Consider the following 20,531-nt stretch of genomic DNA (forward strand, 5'->3'; position numbering starts at 1 on the left):
ATATCTTTCACATGGTGTGGGCATGTACTCAGAATCCTCACCTTCCCCCCTCCCCCACCCCCACCCGAGAGGCATGGGAGACTGCCCTCCTCAACTGCTCCACACTGGAGTCCCAAAGGGCTCTGGTCAAGCGGGCGCGAGACGGGGCCTCGTCATGCGGTGTCCCGGACTAAGGATACCGACCATGCAGCAGGGTTATTTATTTTTTTTTTAACCCTCAAGCTCTCTTTGATTAAAGTTTTTCACCACCACCACCACCGCGGCGAGTTGTAGACGTTTTGCGAAGGGATCAAGGAAGGAGGCAAAGAAGGAAGAGCGTGCACTGACATCGCACACGGGCGTCTTTTGTGTTCTAGCTCCACCGAAACGCAGCACTGAGCAGGGACACCGTTCCCGTCGCTATATCGACCTTCGCGCTGTATATACAGACGCATTTCGTTTTCTTTTTTTTCTTTTCTCTATAATTGCCTATATTTAATTAACTAATCACTCTACAGTCATGAAACTCGGCGTCGGGGTTACATTTTGTCCCCTCTACCTGATGATACCTTTCGTTTTCTCCTATCCTCATTATTGCCGCGTTATTCGTGGAAGACAGCGTTACACCGGACGTGACCTTTAGCGCGATTATGAGTCATAAAAGGCTTTCGCCTTAAAAAAAATGCCGACGTTTACGTTACTTCCTAATGCGAAATTTGAGCTCAGCTCATGAGCTTTTTCAGCTTTTCGGTAGGTTGAGGCAAAGAATTCGAGCAAGACATGTATGTACTATTACCGACAGCTTGTCATTTTTCGCTCATTTTCCTTCTTCAAGAAACACTCCACTAACAGTTCTTGATTATCATGAAGGAAGCTTTGTGGTCGGAGAAATAGATGGATATATGCTGGACTTGCTGCGCCAATGCCTGGTTCTCAAAGAGGAGGTCTATGCAAGTATTTCGCGAGGTGATCACAGCCGTCGGAGGCGTTATGAGCGAGAGGAACGGGATTTTCTCCCGAATAAGTGGTAAGAAATTCCTGTTTGTCTTTATATCTACATTAAAGTACCCGCCCAACCTGCCCCCCTGCCAGGTGGCAGTTAATGATCGCGAGAGTTCGCTCAGACTTGTCAGCACTAACGCATACAGCGCACATCTCTCTCTTATCATCCCACGTACCTGTAAGCGCGATTCAGGCGTCCGCGGACCCCAGGAGCCAGTTATGCACACTTCCTTAGCTTCAAATGATCGGAGTGCAAAACGTTGTCAACGCCAGCGCCAATGAACACAATGAACGCAGACGGAATATGGCTTGAGCGCCGCGTTTCTGGCACAACGTTGCCAATGCCTGCAGCCTCCATCTCTCTCTCATCACCCCACGTATACCTATAAGCGCGATTCAGGCGTCCACTGACCAAGAGGGGGATGGGGGGGGGGGGGCAATTATGCGCACTTCCTTTCCTTAAAATGGCACAGCTTTGTCAGTGGCAACGCGTGCAGCGCACATCTGTCTCTCCTGCCACTTAGGTTAAAGGGACACTGAGGAGATCACTATTAATATATTTTTTATAGCAAAATCCGATAGTTCGGCATGTCATGGCTTTGTTGCAACTTGGCCGGCAGCGAAAAATGCATTTATTTCTAAGAAATTTGGATTCGAAGTTGAAAAGGTTTTTCCCGCCGCTGTGATTCAAACTTGGGATTCGGCTATGACGACAGAGGACTAAGTGACGTGAAACATGACGTGACATGACGTGATGCAGACTCCGTGATTTCTGGCGGCCAGCAGTGCGGCCTAGCAGCAGCCGAAAAGAAACCTACCGCCGGCCGCACGTTGAAGGCATCTATTGGCTATTGCGGCCGTCGCTACAGTCGCTTCGCTTACGTTTGCACCGGCGTTTTGCGAGCGTTACGATGGATCTCGTTCTAGAAGTCGTCAACGAAGTTCTCGCAAATAGACACCTTTAGCATACCGTGTACCTTGATACCGCTAGCGGAATACCGGGAGCCCGCCTAACGCCGGCGAGCAGGCGCTGATTGGTCCCGATGCTTCAGGCGAGCGCGTAGCTGCCCGGCACGTGGCGCCATCTGGCGACGTCAAGGAGATTTGCGCATGCATTGGCTGCGCCTCAGTGATTTGTGCTTTTCGTGTTCTAGCGTTGCTAGAACCATTAGTTCTAGCAACACTGTATTGTTATATGACGTCATAACGCTTGCACTTGCGAGTTTGGCCTGTGGCGGCGATACCTGTATTTTGGTTCTTGCTCTTTTCTACGTTACAAGAGCTTTGTTGTCAGTATGTGTGGCGTTTTTGTAATCAGGAGCTGGTATTCTGTCGATACAAGCCAACTTCAATTTCTCCTCAGTGTCCCTTTAAAGCACAACTGAGGTATCCACTGTTCCAAGAGGGCAGTTATGCGCCTTTGCTTTGTTTTCCAAGCTCCCGCTCCATTGATTTCGCAGCTTAAAGCGCGACTAAGGTGTCCACTGCTGGTTACAACGGCGACGCCGCGAAACGCAGAAACGGGCGCCAAAGAGCTGCGCTCTGAAAAATGGCCTGAGAAGACGAAAACAACTACACCTGCACAAACCGACCGCAGTAAAACTACACGAGGAGGCCAAAAACACTTCGCATGCCGAGTTCGAGTGGCGCCAAACGCTACGGCCTCGCGATAGGTCATCGGTAGTTTGACGTTTGCAAACGGCAGCCAATCAGAGGGCCGCGCATTTTTTTTTTTTTTTGCTCCTTAATACTCTATCCTCTCCCCCTAATTCACGCCGAAGGCAACTCTTCTCCGAATGACGCTGAGGCACCGTCAAAATTGACAAAAGGACGACCGTCAAACCCGGGTACGAACCCGAACGCGGCGGCCGCGTTTCGATGGAGGCGAAACGCAAGAGGCGCCCGTGTGCTGTGCGATATGTCATTGCAGGTTAGAGATCCCCAGTTGGTCGAACTTATTACGGAGGCCTCCATTACAGCACCTCTTTCTCTCTTTCTTCTTTCACTCCCACTTTCCTCCCTTTCCTTACGGATGTCCGCCGAGATATGAAAGAGAGATAGTGCGCCATTTCCTTTCCTCAAAAAACCAATTTGCCAATTTCACCGTCAAAGTTGTGCTGGGATCGTTTGTTCATGCTTGCGTGGCGTCAGCAGGCATCGTCAGCTGCGACTGCGATAGTGGATCTGTGGTCATGTGACGCGAGTGTATAAAAGCTGAGTGCAATAATAAAAACGGCTTCTTTCATCGCCTGGGTACACGGTGTCTGGACTGCTTCCTCGGACAGCCCTCAGGCGCGCGTTCGGCTACGCCCCCCCCCCCCCCCGGCTTAACACGATAAAAGTGACGGCTATAGTAAAACGTGGTGCTGGTCTAGTTGGTTATACATTCTCTGAGATAGGTAAGTCCCCCAAAAAAAACACAAACACAAGGCGAGAGGGCCTTGTGTTCGTATTTTCTTTTGACGCTTACCTATCTCAAAGAAAAGAAAAATTCAGGGGGCACTTTGTTGACCTAAAGTGCGGTGAGGCGAAATCCTTAAGCGCGGGGTTGCTGCTTCTGTCACTGATAACGCGACAGCGTCTTGCAACGCTGCCAGGGAGTCCATGGAACGCCATCGCCCGTTCGGCTCTACGCCTCGCTCGTCGGTAAATTGGTTTTTGAGGAAAGGAAATGTATCTGTCTCGCATACCTCGGTGGACACCTGAACCACCCCGTAACGGGAAGGGAGGAAGATGGGAGTGAACGAAGACACCGTATTCACTAGACGCGCCTTTGTTCATTTGGAACCATCGAGCTGGCATGGCGCCAAGTTAGTTGGGCCGCATCAAACCTGCGGCATCAAAGGTCTCAGCATTGCCGCAAATATACATGTTGCACGAAGCGTATTAGAATGCGTTGACGCGCTTGGCAGTCAAGTAGCTATGATGCAGCTAGATTTAGCAAATGCTTTCGACCGTGTTTCTCATGACATTCTTTTCTCCATTCTAGAGCATGCCAACCTGGGTAGCGTAATAGTAGAAGGGGTAAAAATGGCTTACGCAAATTGTAGGACGCGAATTATAGTTAACGGCGAACTTACCAACACTCTCATGGTACGCTCGTCGGTGAGACAAGGATGCCCGCTCTCTCCCCTGCTTTTTGCAGTATATCTCGAGCCGTTGTGCTTGGCCATTCTTAACAGTGGCTGCATTTCTGGATTCAAGCTTCAGGCAGCCGAAGTGAAAATCCTTGCATACGCGGACGACATAGCGGTATTTTGCACAAACAGAGATAGCATTCGTGAAGCTACGAATGTGGTCGAAAAGTTTTGCGACCAAACTGGATGTCAGGTAAACTGGGAAAAAAGCTCCGGGTATTGACATGGGGAATGGGATGTTTCACGAGATTTTTTTTCTCGACTGCAATGGACTGACTTGCCGACGCGGTACCTTGGGGTGCCCCTAAAAAGTTATCGCGATCCCAGCACACACTGGAACGAAGAGACGTTAAGGGCAAGAGAGAAAGCGGACGCGTGGCAAGGAAGGCAGCTGTCAATCTTTCCACGTGCCTTTGTGTGCAATGTTTTCTTGATTTCTAAGATATGGTACGTGATGAATGTGCTCTGTGCGTCGCGCAGCAATATTCAAAAAAATACATCGAGTGTTTGCAGTTTTTCTTTGGGCGTCGACCTGGGAGAAAACCAGGCGAACAAACTTGTTTATTTCAGTCAAAAGTGGTGGCGTTGGACTGGTTCATTTGTTTTTGCGTCAAGTGGTGTCGCGCTTTATTTTCCTTCGTGATCAAAATGACATATTTTTGAGAACTGTTATGCAAATGCGGTTGCAAAAGCTGCTCCCCGGAATCATAGTGTCATCGTGTGAAAACATGTGTGGTGCTGTAAACGGATATTTGCGTGAGGTTGTCCGTACCTTCAGGTTGTTGGAAGTACGTTTTTCGCTAGAATACCTGTATAACGTTCCCAAAAAGAAGCTGTATAAGGATCTGGTTGATATTATGCTGCCGCCACATTTGTATCGTGCACCTTACCGTGGAGGCCCAGGGTAGCATATTTTAAAACGGGTGAAAAAGATGCCGGTCCGGCCGACAGTGAAAACATCCTTTTTCAAATTGCACTCTAATACACTACCCGTTAAAACCTGGCTCCATGAAAAAGGAATCTTTGTCCCATGGACAACAAATTGCCTGTTATGTAAGCAGCCGGAGACAATTGAACATGTTTTCCTAGACTGCTGGGACGCCATACTTTTCTGGGATGTCCTGCAGAGAACCATCAAGAAAGAACAACCACTGCACCCTTATGGTATCAGATTTCTACCATGCAGTTGATCGCAAAGAGGTACCCTATGACTTATTGTCGTGTCCGGTCGCTGTGTTGAATGCAGCGAAAGACGCACACGGTACTTTAAGACTTCGTTTATTTAAAGCCGATGAGGGTGCGACCAGCGTCGACCGAGGCAGGAGCCGAACTGGCCGCCCGAAGAAAGGAGGGAGCGGAGAAGCGTCCACGGGAGGGAGTGGCTTCCCAAAACAGGAGGAGGGTGCGGGGGCGCACCATGGGGGGGCATCTGGCGACAGCGTGCGACGAAGGGCAAGTGGTCGTTAGGAGGAGGATGCGAGTGGTCGTTAGGAGGAGGACGCGGGGGCGCACACACACAAAAGCAATAAGGGGACACAACACTTCCTTCCCCCTTAGAAAGTTGCCTGGTATCGTGCAGGGGGTCGGCGCTCACGCGTGGAGGCGCGCTGGCTTTGTGCGCTCGGGGGAGAAACACTTGTAGGCTGGCTGTTGTTCGCTGTGTCTCCTAGGTCTGTCCTGGGCGAAGTCTCTTCTTCCGGGAAGAGGTGCCAGGCTATGTGGGAAGATGGTGCACGTGCTCTCTCCGCTGGCGGACAGCTCTCAGACGGCGTCGTAAATCTACGCAGCTGGTTGAGATGTCGGCGTGCTACTGTGCCATGTATGTTGACGAGCCAAGAGCGCAGGCCTATGCGTCTGACAATTGTAGCTTCCTCCCAGCGTGGCTTTTTCAGAAACTGTCGGGCGAGGACGCGCTGCCCCTCATTAAGCGTGCCGCAGCGCTGAATTGCTTTTTCTTCCCGGAACGTCTCTGCCTTTGGCTCGGGGAGGATGGCTGTGAGCTGGGTTCGCATTTCACGCTCGAACATCATTTTCGAGGGGGTCTCGCCTGTTGTGCTCTGAACCGTCGTGTGCTGCTTGAAGAGAAAGCGCGCAAGGCGGCGCTGCAGCGAGCCTGTCTGATCTCTTTCAAGGGCGCGTTTTAGCTCGGCTACGTAGCGCTCGGCTTGTCCGTTTGTCGCTGGGTGGTAGGGGGCCGATGTAACTGATGAGATCCCGTTGTCGCGATAAAACTTGAGGATCTCCGCAGACACAAACGGTGTTCCGTTGTCCGACACTACCTTGCGCGGCAGGCCGAACGTTGCAAATAGTGATCGGAGGTTGTCAATGACTGCTGCCGAAGTCGTCTGTCCCATTTGCCTTATCTCAAGCCACTTTGTGTAGGCATCTACGACCACAAGGAAAGTGCAGCCCTCAATTGGTCCTGCAAAATCAATGTGCAGTGTGTGCCATGGTGTGTCTGGCTTTTCCCATTCTGGGACAGGAGCTTTCGGCGGGGCGCTCCGGCTGCTCTGGCAAGGCTTGCATTCTCGCACCACTGTTTCGATGTCGTTGTCAATGCCAGGCCACCACATGTAGCTTCTGGCACACTTTTTCATTGCAACGATGCCCCGATGTCCGGCGTGGATGAGAGACATAGCTTGTGCGCGTAGTTCTCTCGGCATCACAACTCGGGACCCAAATATGATGCAGCCGCGATGGGTGCTCAACTCTGTAGCTCGCCTGCGGTAAGCGTCGAAGTTGTCCTCTTTGAGTTTATGCACGTTGCCTTGTTGAACAGCTGTGTAAACTAGCCGGAGAGCTGCGCACTTCTGCGTAGATGCTGCAACTGTGCCTGCTGTAAGCGGAGGTTCTGGCAGTGCTTCGAACATCAGAACGTGTCCTGGTGGAAATGGTTCGTCAACAGTTGCGTCTAGTGGCAGACGGCTTAGCGCATCGGCGTTTTGATGTTTACTCCCATTGCGGTAGACCAGAGCGTAGTCGTACGCTGAGAGTTTGATGCACCAACGTGTCATTCGCGGAGACAAAGTTGGTGGCATAGGCCTTTGTGGTCCCAGAATGCCCAATAGCGGTCGGTGATCGGTTATAAAGGTCACCTTCCGGCCGGCAATGTACTGGTGAAAATGTGTCGCCGCGTAGACGATGGCTAGCCCTTCTTTGTCAAGTTGCGCGTAGTTGCGTTCTGCTTGCGACAACGTACGTGAGGCGAAGGCGATGGGAGCTTCCCTTCCTTGCTCGTCAGTTTGCGATAGAACCGCGCCGACTCCGTACGGTGATGCGTCGCAAGCCAAAAGCAGAGGCTTCCTTTCGTCGTAGTGGCGGAGGACTGTACATCTTCGAATCAGGTCTTTCAGGGCATCGAATGACTGCTGATGGCGTGGCGACCATGTCCATGTCACATCTTTCCGAAGGAGTTGGTATAAGTCGTTGGCCACGGTAGCTCTTTGTTCCAAGAACCGGTCGTAGAACGTCAAGAGTCCGAGAAAAGCATGTAGCTCCTGCTTGTTTGTTGGAGCTCGTGCTTCTGTGATCGCTCGCACTTTGTCCTCGGTAGGGTGAATGCCTTCCGCATCAATTCGGTGTCCCAGAAATTGCACCTCTGGCACCGCAAAACAGCACTTCGATTTGCTTATGCACAAATTAGCGTTTGCTAGCCTTTCGAGAACGAGCTCTAGGCGCACTGCATGCTCTTCAGTGGAAGTGCCACTGATGATGACATCGTCAAGGTAGACACAAACTCCTGGGATGCCCTGAAGCACTGTCTCCATGAATTTTTGAAATATGGCCGGGGCTGCAGCTACGCCAAAAGGCAGTCGCTTGACTTTGTACAAGCCTTTCAGTGTGTTAATTGCCAATAATTCAGCAGTTGACTCGCTCACCTTCAGCTGCTGATACGCCTGGGTGAGGTCCAATGTGCTGAAGACTCTTGCGCCACGTAGTACACTGAATACTTCTTCAGGTGTCGGTAGCGGGTAAGAGGACGCTTTAGTCGCAAGATTGACGGTGCTCCGGTAGTCTCCGCAGAGGCGTATGGTTCCGTTCTTCTTGCGAACTACGACAAGTGGTGTGGCCCATTCTGAATGCTGCGTCGGCTCGATGACACCTTGCTGCTCCAGTTTGTCCAACTCTTTTTCAACTGAATCTCGGAGAGCAAACGGCACCGGCCTGGCCTTCAGAAATTTGGGTTGCGCGTTGTCCAACAACTCCAGTGTGACCGGGGGCCCTTCGTTTCCTGGAATCTCTTCCGAGAATACTCTTTCGTATTTCTCTTGCAGTTGCTCAACCATGTTCTGGCTCGGCGTCTGGTGTATGCCGCATATCATCACGCCTAGTGGAGAAAACCAGTTTCTCCCTAGAAGGCTTGATCCTGTGCCCTTCACAACAAGCAGAGGTAGCGTATGGGTCTGGCCGTTGTAGTTAACCTGCACGTTGGCAGAGCCCAATAGTGGCAGATTCTGTCCTGACCACGTTCGCAGGTGCGTGTCGTCTTGTTGCAGGGCGGGTGCGTCAGATGGCCATGAAGTTCGGAACGTGTCCTCACTGATCAGAGTACAGGCTGCGCCGGAGTCCACCTCGAACTTAATCAGCTGGTGATGTACGCTTACTTCTGTAAAAATCTTCGGTCGCGTGCCGAGATTCATGGTGTTCAGGTCGTACAACACAGATGGTGTTGCTGATGTTGTTCCATGGAGATCAGATAGCGGCGTATTCTCTGAGACGTTGACGCTGTGATTAGGCTGGGAAGGTGACTTTATCTTGGCAAGTCTCCGTTTCGTAATGCATGCTCTTTCGATATGCCCTCGCTTGTGGCAAAAATTACACGTGGCTGACTGGAATCGACATCCCTGGGGGTTGTGTTGGTCGTCACACCGCCAGCAGCGTTGTGCCTTTTTGACCGATTTTACAACAACAGAAGGCTTGCGCACCTGGTTGCTTGTCTGGTGTACCGGCTCGGTGTTCCGGCGAATCCCTCTCTGCTGGTGACCGGCGCTCTCCGCTCGAACGGCGATGTCGTAAGCTTTGCTGAATGTGAGGTCCTTCTCAGCGAACAGGCGCTGCTGCAGTGACTCGTCACTCAGTCCGCACACAAATCTGTCGCGTAACATCACGTCCAAGGGAAGCATGGTGGTGTTAGCAGAAGAAGCTGCGTCTCCCTCCTGCCCGGTAGCTGTTGTCGACAGCGTTCCAAAATTGCAGTCGGCAGCGAGCTTCTTGAGCGCGGCTACGTAGGCGCTCACAGTTTCTCCTCCCAGTTGATCTCGTCGTTGGAAGCGAGCCCGGCTGTAGACCTCGGATGGCCTTGGGTCGTAGTGCTTTTGCAGCGCTTTTACGATGTCGTCGTAAGACACTGCCGCTGGTGTGCTTGGCTGAATAAGGGCGCAGACAGTATCGTAGGTCTGCTCCCCGCACAGCGTCAGCAGGTTGGCCCTCTTCAAGGCTGTGTCTGTGATGTTGTTAGCTTCAAAGTAGAACTGAAGGCGTCCAACCCACGATGACCACGATGAGCCGTTGAACTCTGGTATCTGATTGGGAAACCCTCGCGTAGCCATGGCTTGTCAATAGCGTTGCGTAGCGCGGGTCGAATCCACTTTCTCGTCGCCACTGTCGTGTCCGGTCGCTGTGTTGAATGCAGCGAAAGACGCACACGGTACTTTAAGACTTCGTTTATTTAAAGCCGATGAGGGTGCGACCAGCGTCGACCGAGGCAGGAGCCGAACTGGCCGCCCGAAGAAAGGAGGGAGCGGAGAAGCGTCCACGGGAGGGAGTGGCTTCCCAAAACAGGAGGAGGGTGCGGGGGCGCACCATGGGGGGGCATCTGGCGACAGCGTGCGACGAAGGGCAAGTGGTCGTTAGGAGGAGGATGCGAGTGGTCGTTAGGAGGAGGACGCGGGGGCGCACACACACAAAAGCAATAAGGGGACACAACACTTATTAATGCTTCTTGGCCTCCACAGCTTGTGGAAAACGCGAATGCAAGTAAGGCATGCGGATATAAACACTCGTAGTACACGTGAGAACTTTGTTGAAAGTGCTGTTTATCTGCGGGAATGTTACCAGGCGCAGCGTGGCCCACCCCAGTGGGTAACACTACTAGATAATCTAGTGAAACTTAAGAAATTTTAACTTCACCCGTATCAGCTCAGCCGCCGCGGTGGCTCAGCGGTTATGGTGCTCGGCTGCTGGCCCGAAAGACGCGGGTTCGATCCCGGCCGCGGCGGCTAGAATTTCTTTGGAGGAGAAATTCTAGAGGCCCGTGTACTGTGCGATGTCAGAGCACGTTAAAGAACCCCAGGTGGTCGAAATTTCCGGAGCCCTTCACTACGGCGTCTCTCATAGCCTTAGTCGCTTTGGGACGTTAAACCCCATAAACCAAACCAAACCGTATCAGCTCAAGTGTAGCTGAAGTGGTCTTATTGTTTTCATGTCAATCTCGAAAATAAAGAGAAAAAGAAAAGCTGGCATGGCGAAGTGGTTAGCATGCTCGTGTCGCACTCCGGAGACCGGGGTTCGATTCCCGAACTCGACCGATTTCCTTCTCGGTTTTATTTATGTGGTCTCACTAGCAAGGTTAATTAGGCTAATTGGGTAACTAACCAATTAACTAAACTCAGTCCCACTTACTTGGAGCATCACTATACCATCCCTTTAACTGGTTGCATGGTTTCTAGCCAAAGTACAACTGGGCCGTTTGAAATTCGCGCACTGTGACGTCACCGCCATTTCGGCCAATTGAAAAGCGTGACATTTCTGTCGACAACTGCCGCTTACAACGATGAGGCATTAAAGGCTTCCTCCTTAATATTTTACACTGTGCACGCTGCTGAACTTTACAACGTCATTTCATCCGATTCTGAAACAACGTGTTATTTTGAAGCACTGATCTAGTCACTACATTGAAGAGAAGTTTATTGGACTGATTATTCATACAAAGGGACCATAGTCCCTCACAAAGACAAAAACAACAAGGCAGCGACTAGTGTCGCTCGGTACAAACAAGCTATGAAACAAGAACACGACGGCGACTGCTGTCGCCGTTCACACAAAATCATTCACAGCAGAGAATGTTCAAAGGGTCCATAATGTCCAGGCATCGCGGGGGGAAGCACGCTCACTAAATACGATGAACGCGCACCGACACCGCGCACCACACACTCAATACGGCAGGAGCCGCACCGTCACGCGGCCCCCGCTGGCGGCGATGAAGCGGGTGCTCCACCGCCGCAGGAACTCGTCTTCTGGGAGGGTCACATGATCTAAACACGCCTGTTGAAACAGGCGCGCCCGAACCCTCTGCAGCATGGGGAACATGGCGCGTTGAGGCCGGCCCTGCAAGGAAGCGACGCCTCTCTGGCGCCACAAAACAAAGGCCCCGACACACAGCAAGAGCCTCACAAATGCGTCGCGCGGCCTGGTGTGTGAGTCGAGGCTAACAAAAAACATGCGCGACATGAGCCTCCAAAAAGTGCGCGCTACGACGCACTCAAAAATCGCGTGTTCGAGGGTCTCTGTCGCACCGCACTGCGGACACCGAGAAGAAGGAGCGATGCCCCACGCGGCGATGCGGACCCCCGTTGGGAGGACTCTCCAGCCTCGCAGCCAGCCGAAGTCGCGGACGTCTGGTGGTATCGAGTGCGACGTCAAGTCTCGGCACCGTACCCGCCTGCTCCGCTCTAGCTGTTCAGGTGTAGCCTCCTGGATGGCAAGGAGCTCGCAAACGCGGGAGGCCTGCGTCTGAGAGACGTCGACTTCGGGCAGGGTGGCGGTGAGAGACTCGGCCGTCCGACAGACATACCGGAAGAACGCCGGCTGCCGTTCGGCTGAAGGACCTACGAGTTCACCAAAAAAGAGGCGCCGCGAAGTCCCGAGAAGGTAGGCGAGAAGCCCTCTTCCCGGGTAGTCGGTGGCGTCGACCAGGTCGCGGACGCCTCTAACAGCAAGCACGCTGCACATTGTGCGCAGGTTGGGCAGGCTGAACCCGCCCATGCGCGTGGGAAGACGGAGGAGCGCGCGAGCGACGGTCTCCGTTTTTCCCGCCCAGAAAAAACTGCCACAGAGAGTGGCCAAGCGGCGCGTAAAGGTTCGCGGCGGACAAGCGACGCGAGCTATATAATAGAGCGGCGCGCACACCGATGACCTGATGATAAACGCGCGTTCCGACAGCGACAGGCGGAAACGCGCTGCCACTGTCAGGCGTCGCTCAGCGGTCGCTCTCAACTCGGTCCACGAGTCGCGGGCTACCTCCCCCGAGGAGAGGAACACGACTCCAAGCACCTTACAAGCCGGGACCCACTCCACCTCGCCCAGCAGGTCCGACGCGAAGGCCCCGAAACGCAGAGCCTTGCTCTTGCCCCTGTAGAGGAGGGCGCCGGACAGCTCGCTGTAACTGGAAAAAAGCCGTACAAACGCTACGAAGCTGTCCGCGTCCCTCAGAAACAAGGACACGTCGTCAGCGTACGCTGACACCTTCACCTGGCCCTGGCCAGGCAAAGGGAAACCGCGAATCGATGGAGACTCTGCTACGCGACGCAAGAGCGGGTCTAAACATAACACGAAGAGCATAGGTGACAGGGGACAACCCTGGCGAATACCGCGCTCTATCCCGAAACGTGCGGACAACGCCCCGTTGAAGAGCAAGCAAGCTGTAAGATCGGAGTACAGCCGCTCCAACCGCTCTACGAACTCCGGCGGAAAGCCGAAAGCCCCGAGAACTCCAAAAAGGTATCGGTGCTCGACCCGATCGAAGGCTTTAGCCTGATCGAGAAAGACAAAACAACCCGGAATTCCTGTTCTCGAGGTGAACGTGAACAAGTCACGCGTTAGTGCGAGAGACGAGAACACCGAGCGTCCAGGCACGCTGCAGGTCTGCGCAGGGCTTACGAGCACCGATAAAACCTTACTCAACCTTTTAGCCAGCAGTGACGCCACGATCTTGTAGTCTGCGTTTAGCAGAGTGATCGGGCGCCACGCCTGCGGGTCAGATCGACACCCGCCGGGCTTCAGGATGAGCACTACGCGGCTCTCTCGAAAAGACTCCGGCCTCTCGCCGTCCCTGACGAAGGCGTTCACCATCCGGAGGAGGTGATCCTCCAGGACGGTGTAAAACCTAGCATAAAAGCTGATGGGGATGCCGTCAGGGCCTGGAGCTGAGGCGGCGTTCATGCCCTTAACGGTGGCGAAGAGCTCTTCCGCGCCTACGGGAGCGCTCAGCTGCGCGCCGAGATCGCTCGGGACCTGCGGTAGCGTAGCGCAGAAACTACGGAGGGAGTCCGTGAAAGAGGCGTCGTCCCGCCTTTCGGCCTCGGAAGCAAACAGCTGCGAAAAGTGACGCGTAAATGCGTCAGAGATGTCAGCCGCGCTGCTGCTCCTGGTACCGTCCGGCAAAACTACCTCCTCCACGCGGGCCTGTCGCTCCTCGTCATGGCTACCTGCCCGTACTTGGCGTAATACGGTCGAATCGGAAACCGGTCGGCCCTGTACGAGCGCCCTACTTGCTGTCCGCGATGACTGACGCAGGAGTGTGTGGTAGCGCGCCTTCAAGATGTTCAAGTAATCGCGCATGGCGAAAGTAAGCGGCGCGCCACGCTGCACGGCGCGTATACGAGCGAGAGTGATGTTAATTTCGCCCGTTATTCGCCTGCGGCGTTGGCGCCCTTCGGTGATAAGGAGCGCGCGCCATGCCGCTTTTCGCTCGTCCCAGGTAATGCGCGTCGCGTCGCGTCCACCCGGGTTCCCCAGCGCATGTTCAAGGGCTATCACGCTCGACCAATCTGTCAGCAGACATGGGTCCATACGCCACGCTTCCAAACGTGGGGCGCGCTCGCCCATGTCCAGTACTGCTGACAGTGGTCGATGGTCGCTAATGCGCGGTGTACCCGGGGGGAACGCGAGCACATTGCAGGCCACTAATAAACACTCGAGCTCTCGAGGGAACAAGAACTTGTCAATTCTGCTCGCTGAGCTGCCCCGCTCCCAAGTTCCACCAAAACAACCATCGTGAAGCTTAACCCACGCGTCGGTCAAACCAAACTGAATACAAATATCCCGCAGAGACCGGGCCCCGGCGTAGGGTCGCCCCTGGCCTCGACCGCGAACGTCTCGTACGGGATCCAGAACACAGTTAAAATCGCCAACAAGAAAGCAAGGGTAACAATCTAACATAAAAGAATCTAGCGAATCAAAGAAGCTAGAAGAGTCGGAGTGGCGGGCTGGAGCGTAAACCACCAACGCTCTGACGCGCATGCCACCGAGGAAGAAGTCGACCGCGAGGGTGCGGCCATCCACGCCGTAGGTGCAATGCGCGCCAGAGCGAAGGGAACTATTGACAAAAACGACGCCAACACCGCACGAAACAGAACAGGTTAACGAAAAAAAAGCTTCAACACAAAAACGCGACTTAAAATCAGTGACCTCGCGTGGGCAGCGTAAGTTACACTCTTGCAAAAACAGGATGTCGACGCCCTGTGCGCGGGCGAAGTGCATCACCTCTCTCTGCTTGTCCGGCGATCGAAATCCCTGAACATTCAGGGAGAGGAGATGCACTAACGCCATTATGGTAAGACAGGGTGCCGACGTAGTGGTGACACGTCTAAGTAGCCCCGCCATGAGCGGAGCTGGGTGTGGACTTTTTTGCGTGGGGCGGGGCAGCGCCATCTAAGTTATCATCAGAGCTTTCCTGCCTGGCGTGCTTCCCCGCGAGCTTACCCGTGTCCATATCCTCAACGGGGGGCGCGCGCAGGTCAAGTGGCTGGCTCATCGACACTGAAGCGAGCGGTGTTCCGGATGCCGACTCCGACGCGTCGGGGGCGTTCGAGGCGGCCAGGCTGGCGGTTCGTCGCCCGTCCTCCTCCCCGGGCGGTGGTCGACGGGGCGTACGACGGGGCAGGCCCTGGTCGGTCGACGTGGTGAGGGCCGCGCGCTGCTCACAGGTGAGGTCCCCCGTGAGGCGCAGCACAGAGCCGCTGTCGATGGGCCCACCCTCCTCGGTCGAGGAGTTGGAGGACTCGGAGTCCCGGCTCAGCTCGTCAGCCGAACCGAAAGGTGCGAGCGACTCGGGAGAGAACGCCCCCGTTGTGTCTGAGACGGTCGGGGACGAGGGCGAGCCGAACGCGAAGAGCTCCAGGGAGCCCTCCGCCTGCGCGCCGGCAGCCGAGGTGGTCGGGCTGTCTGCAGCAGGCACTGCGGCTGGGTCCTCCTCAGGGGTCTCGGCCAGATGGTGTTCGGCCTGGACCTCCTTGGGGGTCTCGGCCGGGGTGGTCTCCACCCGGTCCACCTGGGGGCCGTCGGCAGGGCGGTGCGAAGCGGTGGGCTGCTGCTGGTCGTCGGCAGCTCTCTTGGGCAGCTCGGGCCGGGAGGTCGCTGGTTTCCTGGCGGCAGCCGCGTCTGCGTAGGAACGCGGCCGCAGGCAATCGGCTGCTGCGTGGGGGCCTCCGCATCGCCGGCACGCCGCATGGCAGCCAGCCGTATCGTGGCCAAACGCCTCGCAGCGCGAGCACCGCGGCGTGCGGCATGTCGCGCCAACGTGGCCCTCCTGCCCGCAGCGCGAGCACACTTTCCGCACGCCACGATAATCACACATGGCGCGGTGGCCCAGCACCGAGATGAATTTTGGCACGGGCTTGCGCATTTCCATGCGCACGAGGCGCTGGCCGTTGCCGACGTGCCGCCGGCCCTTGAGAACTGGGTGGCTCACCTCGAGCACTTTCCCGTAGGGGCTGAGTGCCGAGGCGAGCGAGGCGTCACCAACGAAGAGCGGCAGCCGGAAGACGGTGATGTTGACCACGGCTGGACCCACGCAGGCGACCGGGACAGGGGTGCCGTTGATGTGAAAGGCCCCCTCTGCAATCAGCTTCTGAGCCGCCGCAGCCGAGGCTACGGCGACGCAAAACTTGAAACCCCCTTGGTGCTGGAGGGACTCCAGCCCCTTGGGGCCAACGACGGCCTCGATGCCGTCGACAATGTCGTCGGCCGAAGCCTCGGTTTTCACCTCGAAGTTGAAGCAGTGCGCCTTCGGGGGAGGCGCTCGAAAAGTCGGTCCTCCGGGGGGACCGGTTGACGCCATGCTTGTGCCGGGCACGGGACCGGGTTCGGTAAGCGGGACGCTGGTGGGGGGTGGGGGGCCGCTGACAGCACCTCCACCAGGCTCCTGGGACGGCAGGGGGGCGGCAGGAATTCCCGGGCAGCCGGCCGTTAGCCGGGCGTCCGGGCGGCGGTCCTCCAGGGGGGCGACGCCTCCTGCTGGGGGCGGGCTGGCGGCGTCCAGGGGTCCGCTTCGCTTCGGGCTGGGTTGTGCGGCTTAACCTACAAGCACGCTACATGCCAGCGAGAACGCGTGCAGGAACGCAGAAAACGGAGGCAATGCGAAACGTACACGGCCGCATCAAGAAGTGTAGTATAAGCAAGCAGCACTCCATACGTTTAATTTCGTCACTACATGACCAAGCCGATATGCAAAGCACTGCAATGGAATCAAATCACCCCTGTTCGCTTCCAGCACTTGCTTGAAGAGGACACGCGCAGTTGCGCCGCCCTGGTTGCGGTTCGAGCCTCGAGTTTTCGTTTCTCGCGGCTCGCGCAAATATCGGCCCGTGGCGGCACTGATCCGAAGGACGCGTTGCGTTAACCCTTTAATCTGGGGAAATAGATGGCACACACATGCACATGGTTCGCGCAAGCGGGCGAACGAAGGCACAGGAATCCGCGTGCGTGGCACAGAAATTGTTTTGAAGGAAAGGAGCCTGTAGGGGGACGTCAGAAAAAGAGATCAACAACCCGCCGAGCTGGCACAGTGGTTAAGCCGCTCGTTTACTGAGCCCGGTTTCAAACCCCACCGGTGCGGTCCCGTTTCCATGGGGGCGAAACGCAAAAGGTGCCCGTGTGCTGTGTGATGTCAGTGCACGATGAAGATCCCCAGGCGGTCGAAAGTATTCCGGAACCCTCCGCAACAGCCCCTATTTCTTCCTTTGTTCTTTCACTCTCACCCTTTTCCCTTCCCTTACGGTTTACGGAGCGGTTCGGGTGTCCACCGATATGTTTCAGATAGTTACTGCGTCATTTCCTTTCCTCAAAACCAATTTTACAGAATGGACGCTACGAGCGCGAGGCAAATGCTACCGGCAGTGTGCGTCCACCTGGTTCGCGCGTGAGAATTGTTGCAACACAAGCCGAGGTGTCGCGCAACGGTTGGAGATAAGGCGTGCATAAAGCGAACAAAGCAAAACCCCGCAGCTCCAAGTAACGTGGAAAACCATGGCACAATTTTATTTTGTTTGCTTTTCAGCTCCTCTGCTCAACAGCTAAATCTACAGACTAAACATCGTGAAATAGTAACCTGTATAACACCTATGCGGTAATATTGTAATATAAATAAATTGTGCAGTGAAGGAGTAGTTACGCTCACAGTGGAGCTACATTGTTTATTCCTGGGAACGCGGGGGAGAGACGGTTGCATTAGGGAGGTGTATTTCATTATTAGCGGTACAGATCATTTAATTTCTCTGTACCTTTGTATTGCCCCTTCTGGTATGGTTTAGGTGTACTTATAGGGCAACTTGGACGTGGTCAGCCTTCCCGCATTAGTAATTTATAGCAACACATGCACTCCGTAATTTTCTGTCTATTTGGCCTGTAAGTGACCAGCACTCCTGTCACCACTCTTTTGTCCTGATCGTTTGGAAGTCAATAAACTTCTCTGTGTGTACCTTTTACGACGCACGTTTTGTAGCTATTAACGCCGAATACATGTCGCCGTGTATAATGAATGGAAAGAAAAGAACGCCCCTTGTAAGCTGAGTCTGTATATGGCTGTGTCGGGCAGCTTTTGGTGAGCTCCGTCACAAGGTTAGAGCACAAGTGAATCAGAAGAGAGAGAGAGAGAGAGAAACATTATTACATGAAAGAAGTGCTTATGTTCATAAGGCCCATAACACTGGCAGTTCGGCCGATGGCGATTGTCTGCACGACCGGGTCCTCCGAGCGCAGCATGGTCTCCCAGGTCTAGAGAACTTACGCAATTCCTGCTTTTTACCTTCAACGACCTTCAGCCGTTTCGCAGCTGCGCCGAAAGGGATGAAGAGCGGGAGATTCAAAAGCAAAGGAAAAGCGCATAACTCGCCTTGGACACCTCAGTCGCGTTTTAAGCTGCGCGGCGGTAGCGACAGATGTGCGCTGCATGCGTTGGCATTGACAACGTTGTGGCTGAAACGCGGCACTCGAGCTATAGACCGTCGCCGTTGATTGAGGTAATTGGCGTTGTCGGTGACAACGTTCTAGACACCGATGATTTTGAGGAAAGGAAGGGCGCATAGCTGCCTCTCTGGGTCAGGGGACCATTCTCAGGGGACGATTCTCCCGTCCGTCCGTACGGCGTTACATCCAGCGTCTGGGGTGACTCATCGACGAGCGCAGCTGATAGAAGAAAACGAATAGTAGCCTCAAATAGAGGGGACAGAATGCAACCCCGACCCCAAGTTTGATGACTGTAGAGTGAATAGTTGATAATTTAAAGCCAATTATAGCGAAAAAAACAAAAAAAAACCAACGAAATGCGTCATATAGCACGGACGTCGTTATAGCGACGGGAACGATGGGACGAGCACAGTGAAAATTCTCAGAATGGGCGGAAAAACGCCGGATTTGAGTCAAATTAGGTTGAAAATTGCGTAATTAAGCCTGATTAGTATTTAAGATCACCGAAACATCTATAATTTGGGTAAAAATTGCTCAAAAACGAGGAAAACTGGATGATGACGTCATATCAGAAAAAAGGATGTCGAAGCAGTGTGATCCGCCGCCAAGCAACAACTGCCGACGGGCTGCGCATGCGCAGCGTGACGTCACCGCTTCCTCTCGCTACCCTCCTCTCCTCTGTCGTGAAATAAATTCAAGGGGGGCAAATTCAAATCAGTGCAATGAGTCGCAAACGGCTTTCGCCTTCCCGCACTTGAGAGATATATTAGTGCCTCCAACGAATTGTTATGCGCACGCGGTAATATTAGTAATTAAAACAAATAGTGAAATTAAGAAGTTATTACGCTCACACTGGAGCGACTTCGCTAGCTTAAGAAGGAGGTACAGTTCCATCAACATGCTGAATATAGTTTATGGTTAATGGTTTATGGCGGCTTAACGTCCCAAAGCGACTCAGGCTACGAGAGACGCCGTAGTGAAGGGCTCCGGAAATTTCGCCCAACTGGGGTGACACCACAACCCCAACTGGGGTGACTGACACCACACAGTATACACGAGCCTCTAGAATTTCGCCTTCATCGAACTTCGAACGACCGCAGCGGCCAGGATTTCAGGAACATTATGCCTTTTAGGACTCACATATTTCCCTCTAGATGCCGAATGCATGTTGTGGGCGTTAATCATGAATAAAAAGAAAAGAAAGCGTCTCACGAGCTCAGTCTGTACACGGCTGCGTCGGGAGGCGCACCCGCAGTGTGCAGGCTTATTGTGAGCTGCACCACTGTGCTACAGTGACCTAGAATATTGGACTGTGCCGAGACCAAGTGCATGAGAGGGACATACGCCACGTCCGTAGACAGTGTAGCCACGCGTAGCGATTCTTAAGTGTAGAGACCCCCATTGTGTTGTGACATTAATAATGTGTAGTTTTTGAGGAAAGGAAATGGCGCAGGAATTGTCTCACTCCTCGGTGGACGTCTAATCCGAGCCGTCAGGGAACGGAGGAATCAGCGAGATGGGCCGTAGTGGAGGGGTAGGCATTAATTTCGACCACCCAGGGATCTTTAACGTGCACTGCCATCGCAAAGCACACGGGCGCCTTTTGCGTTTCTCGTTCATCGAAACGCGGCGGCCGCGGCGAGTTGTAGCCGTTTTCTGAACGGATCAAGGAAAGAGGCAAAGACGGAAGAGCGTGCACTGACATCGCACACCACACGGGCGTCTTTTGTATTTCAGCTCCACCGAAACGCAGCCTACTGAGTTGACAGCGTGTTGTAGTCGTCAGCGGCCGAAAGCCATAATTTGTGGTTTTTAAGGAAAGCAAATGACGCGGGAGCTGTTTCATTTCTCAGTGGACACCTTAAATGCGCCGTGAGGGAAGGAATTGGTAGGTGGGAGTGGAAGAAGGAGCAAGGGGGAAGAAGTGTCGTAGTGGAGGGCTCCGGAATGATTCGACCACCTGGATTGTTCCGTTCTGCCCAAAATAAAACGCGGCCGCTGCGGAAGGAACTGAACCGGGTTTTCCGGTTCGATAGCCGAGCGCCTCAACCACAGAGCCACCAAAAAAAAAGAAACCAGAGAGACAAGGAATCAAAGCAGTTCAAAAAAAGCAAGAAGAAAAGATATAAAACGCGAAAAATTGGCAAACGTTACATTCATGAATGCAGAATATTGCGCGAAAGCACTGTTTTTTTCAGCTGTAATTCAAAGCCACGAATCTCCAAGCGA

The 20,531-nt window shown here is 54.0% G+C and overlaps 1 protein-coding gene across 1 annotated transcript; it reads right to left on the reverse strand.

Annotated features, from left to right (window-relative positions):
* Window positions 1-11,024: 11,024 nt before the first annotated feature.
* On the reverse strand, window positions 11,025-16,453 carry LOC149356786 (uncharacterized). Its single transcript, XM_089584321.1, has 2 exons — window positions 14,820-16,453; window positions 11,025-11,944 (listed from the first exon to the last, which is right to left on the reverse strand). The coding sequence occupies exons 1-2, from the start codon at window positions 16,174-16,176 to the stop codon at window positions 11,271-11,273; spliced, it is 2,031 nt and encodes a 676-aa protein (XP_089440447.1). The 5' UTR covers window positions 16,177-16,453; the 3' UTR covers window positions 11,025-11,270.
* Between the last annotated feature and the right edge of the window lie 4,078 nt (window positions 16,454-20,531).

The sequence above is a fragment of the Amblyomma mixtum genome, chromosome 3 (assembly GCF_055824585.1).
Source record: "Amblyomma mixtum isolate Tamu chromosome 3, ASM5582458v1, whole genome shotgun sequence".
Taxonomy (NCBI): Eukaryota; Metazoa; Arthropoda; class Arachnida; order Ixodida; family Ixodidae; genus Amblyomma; species Amblyomma mixtum.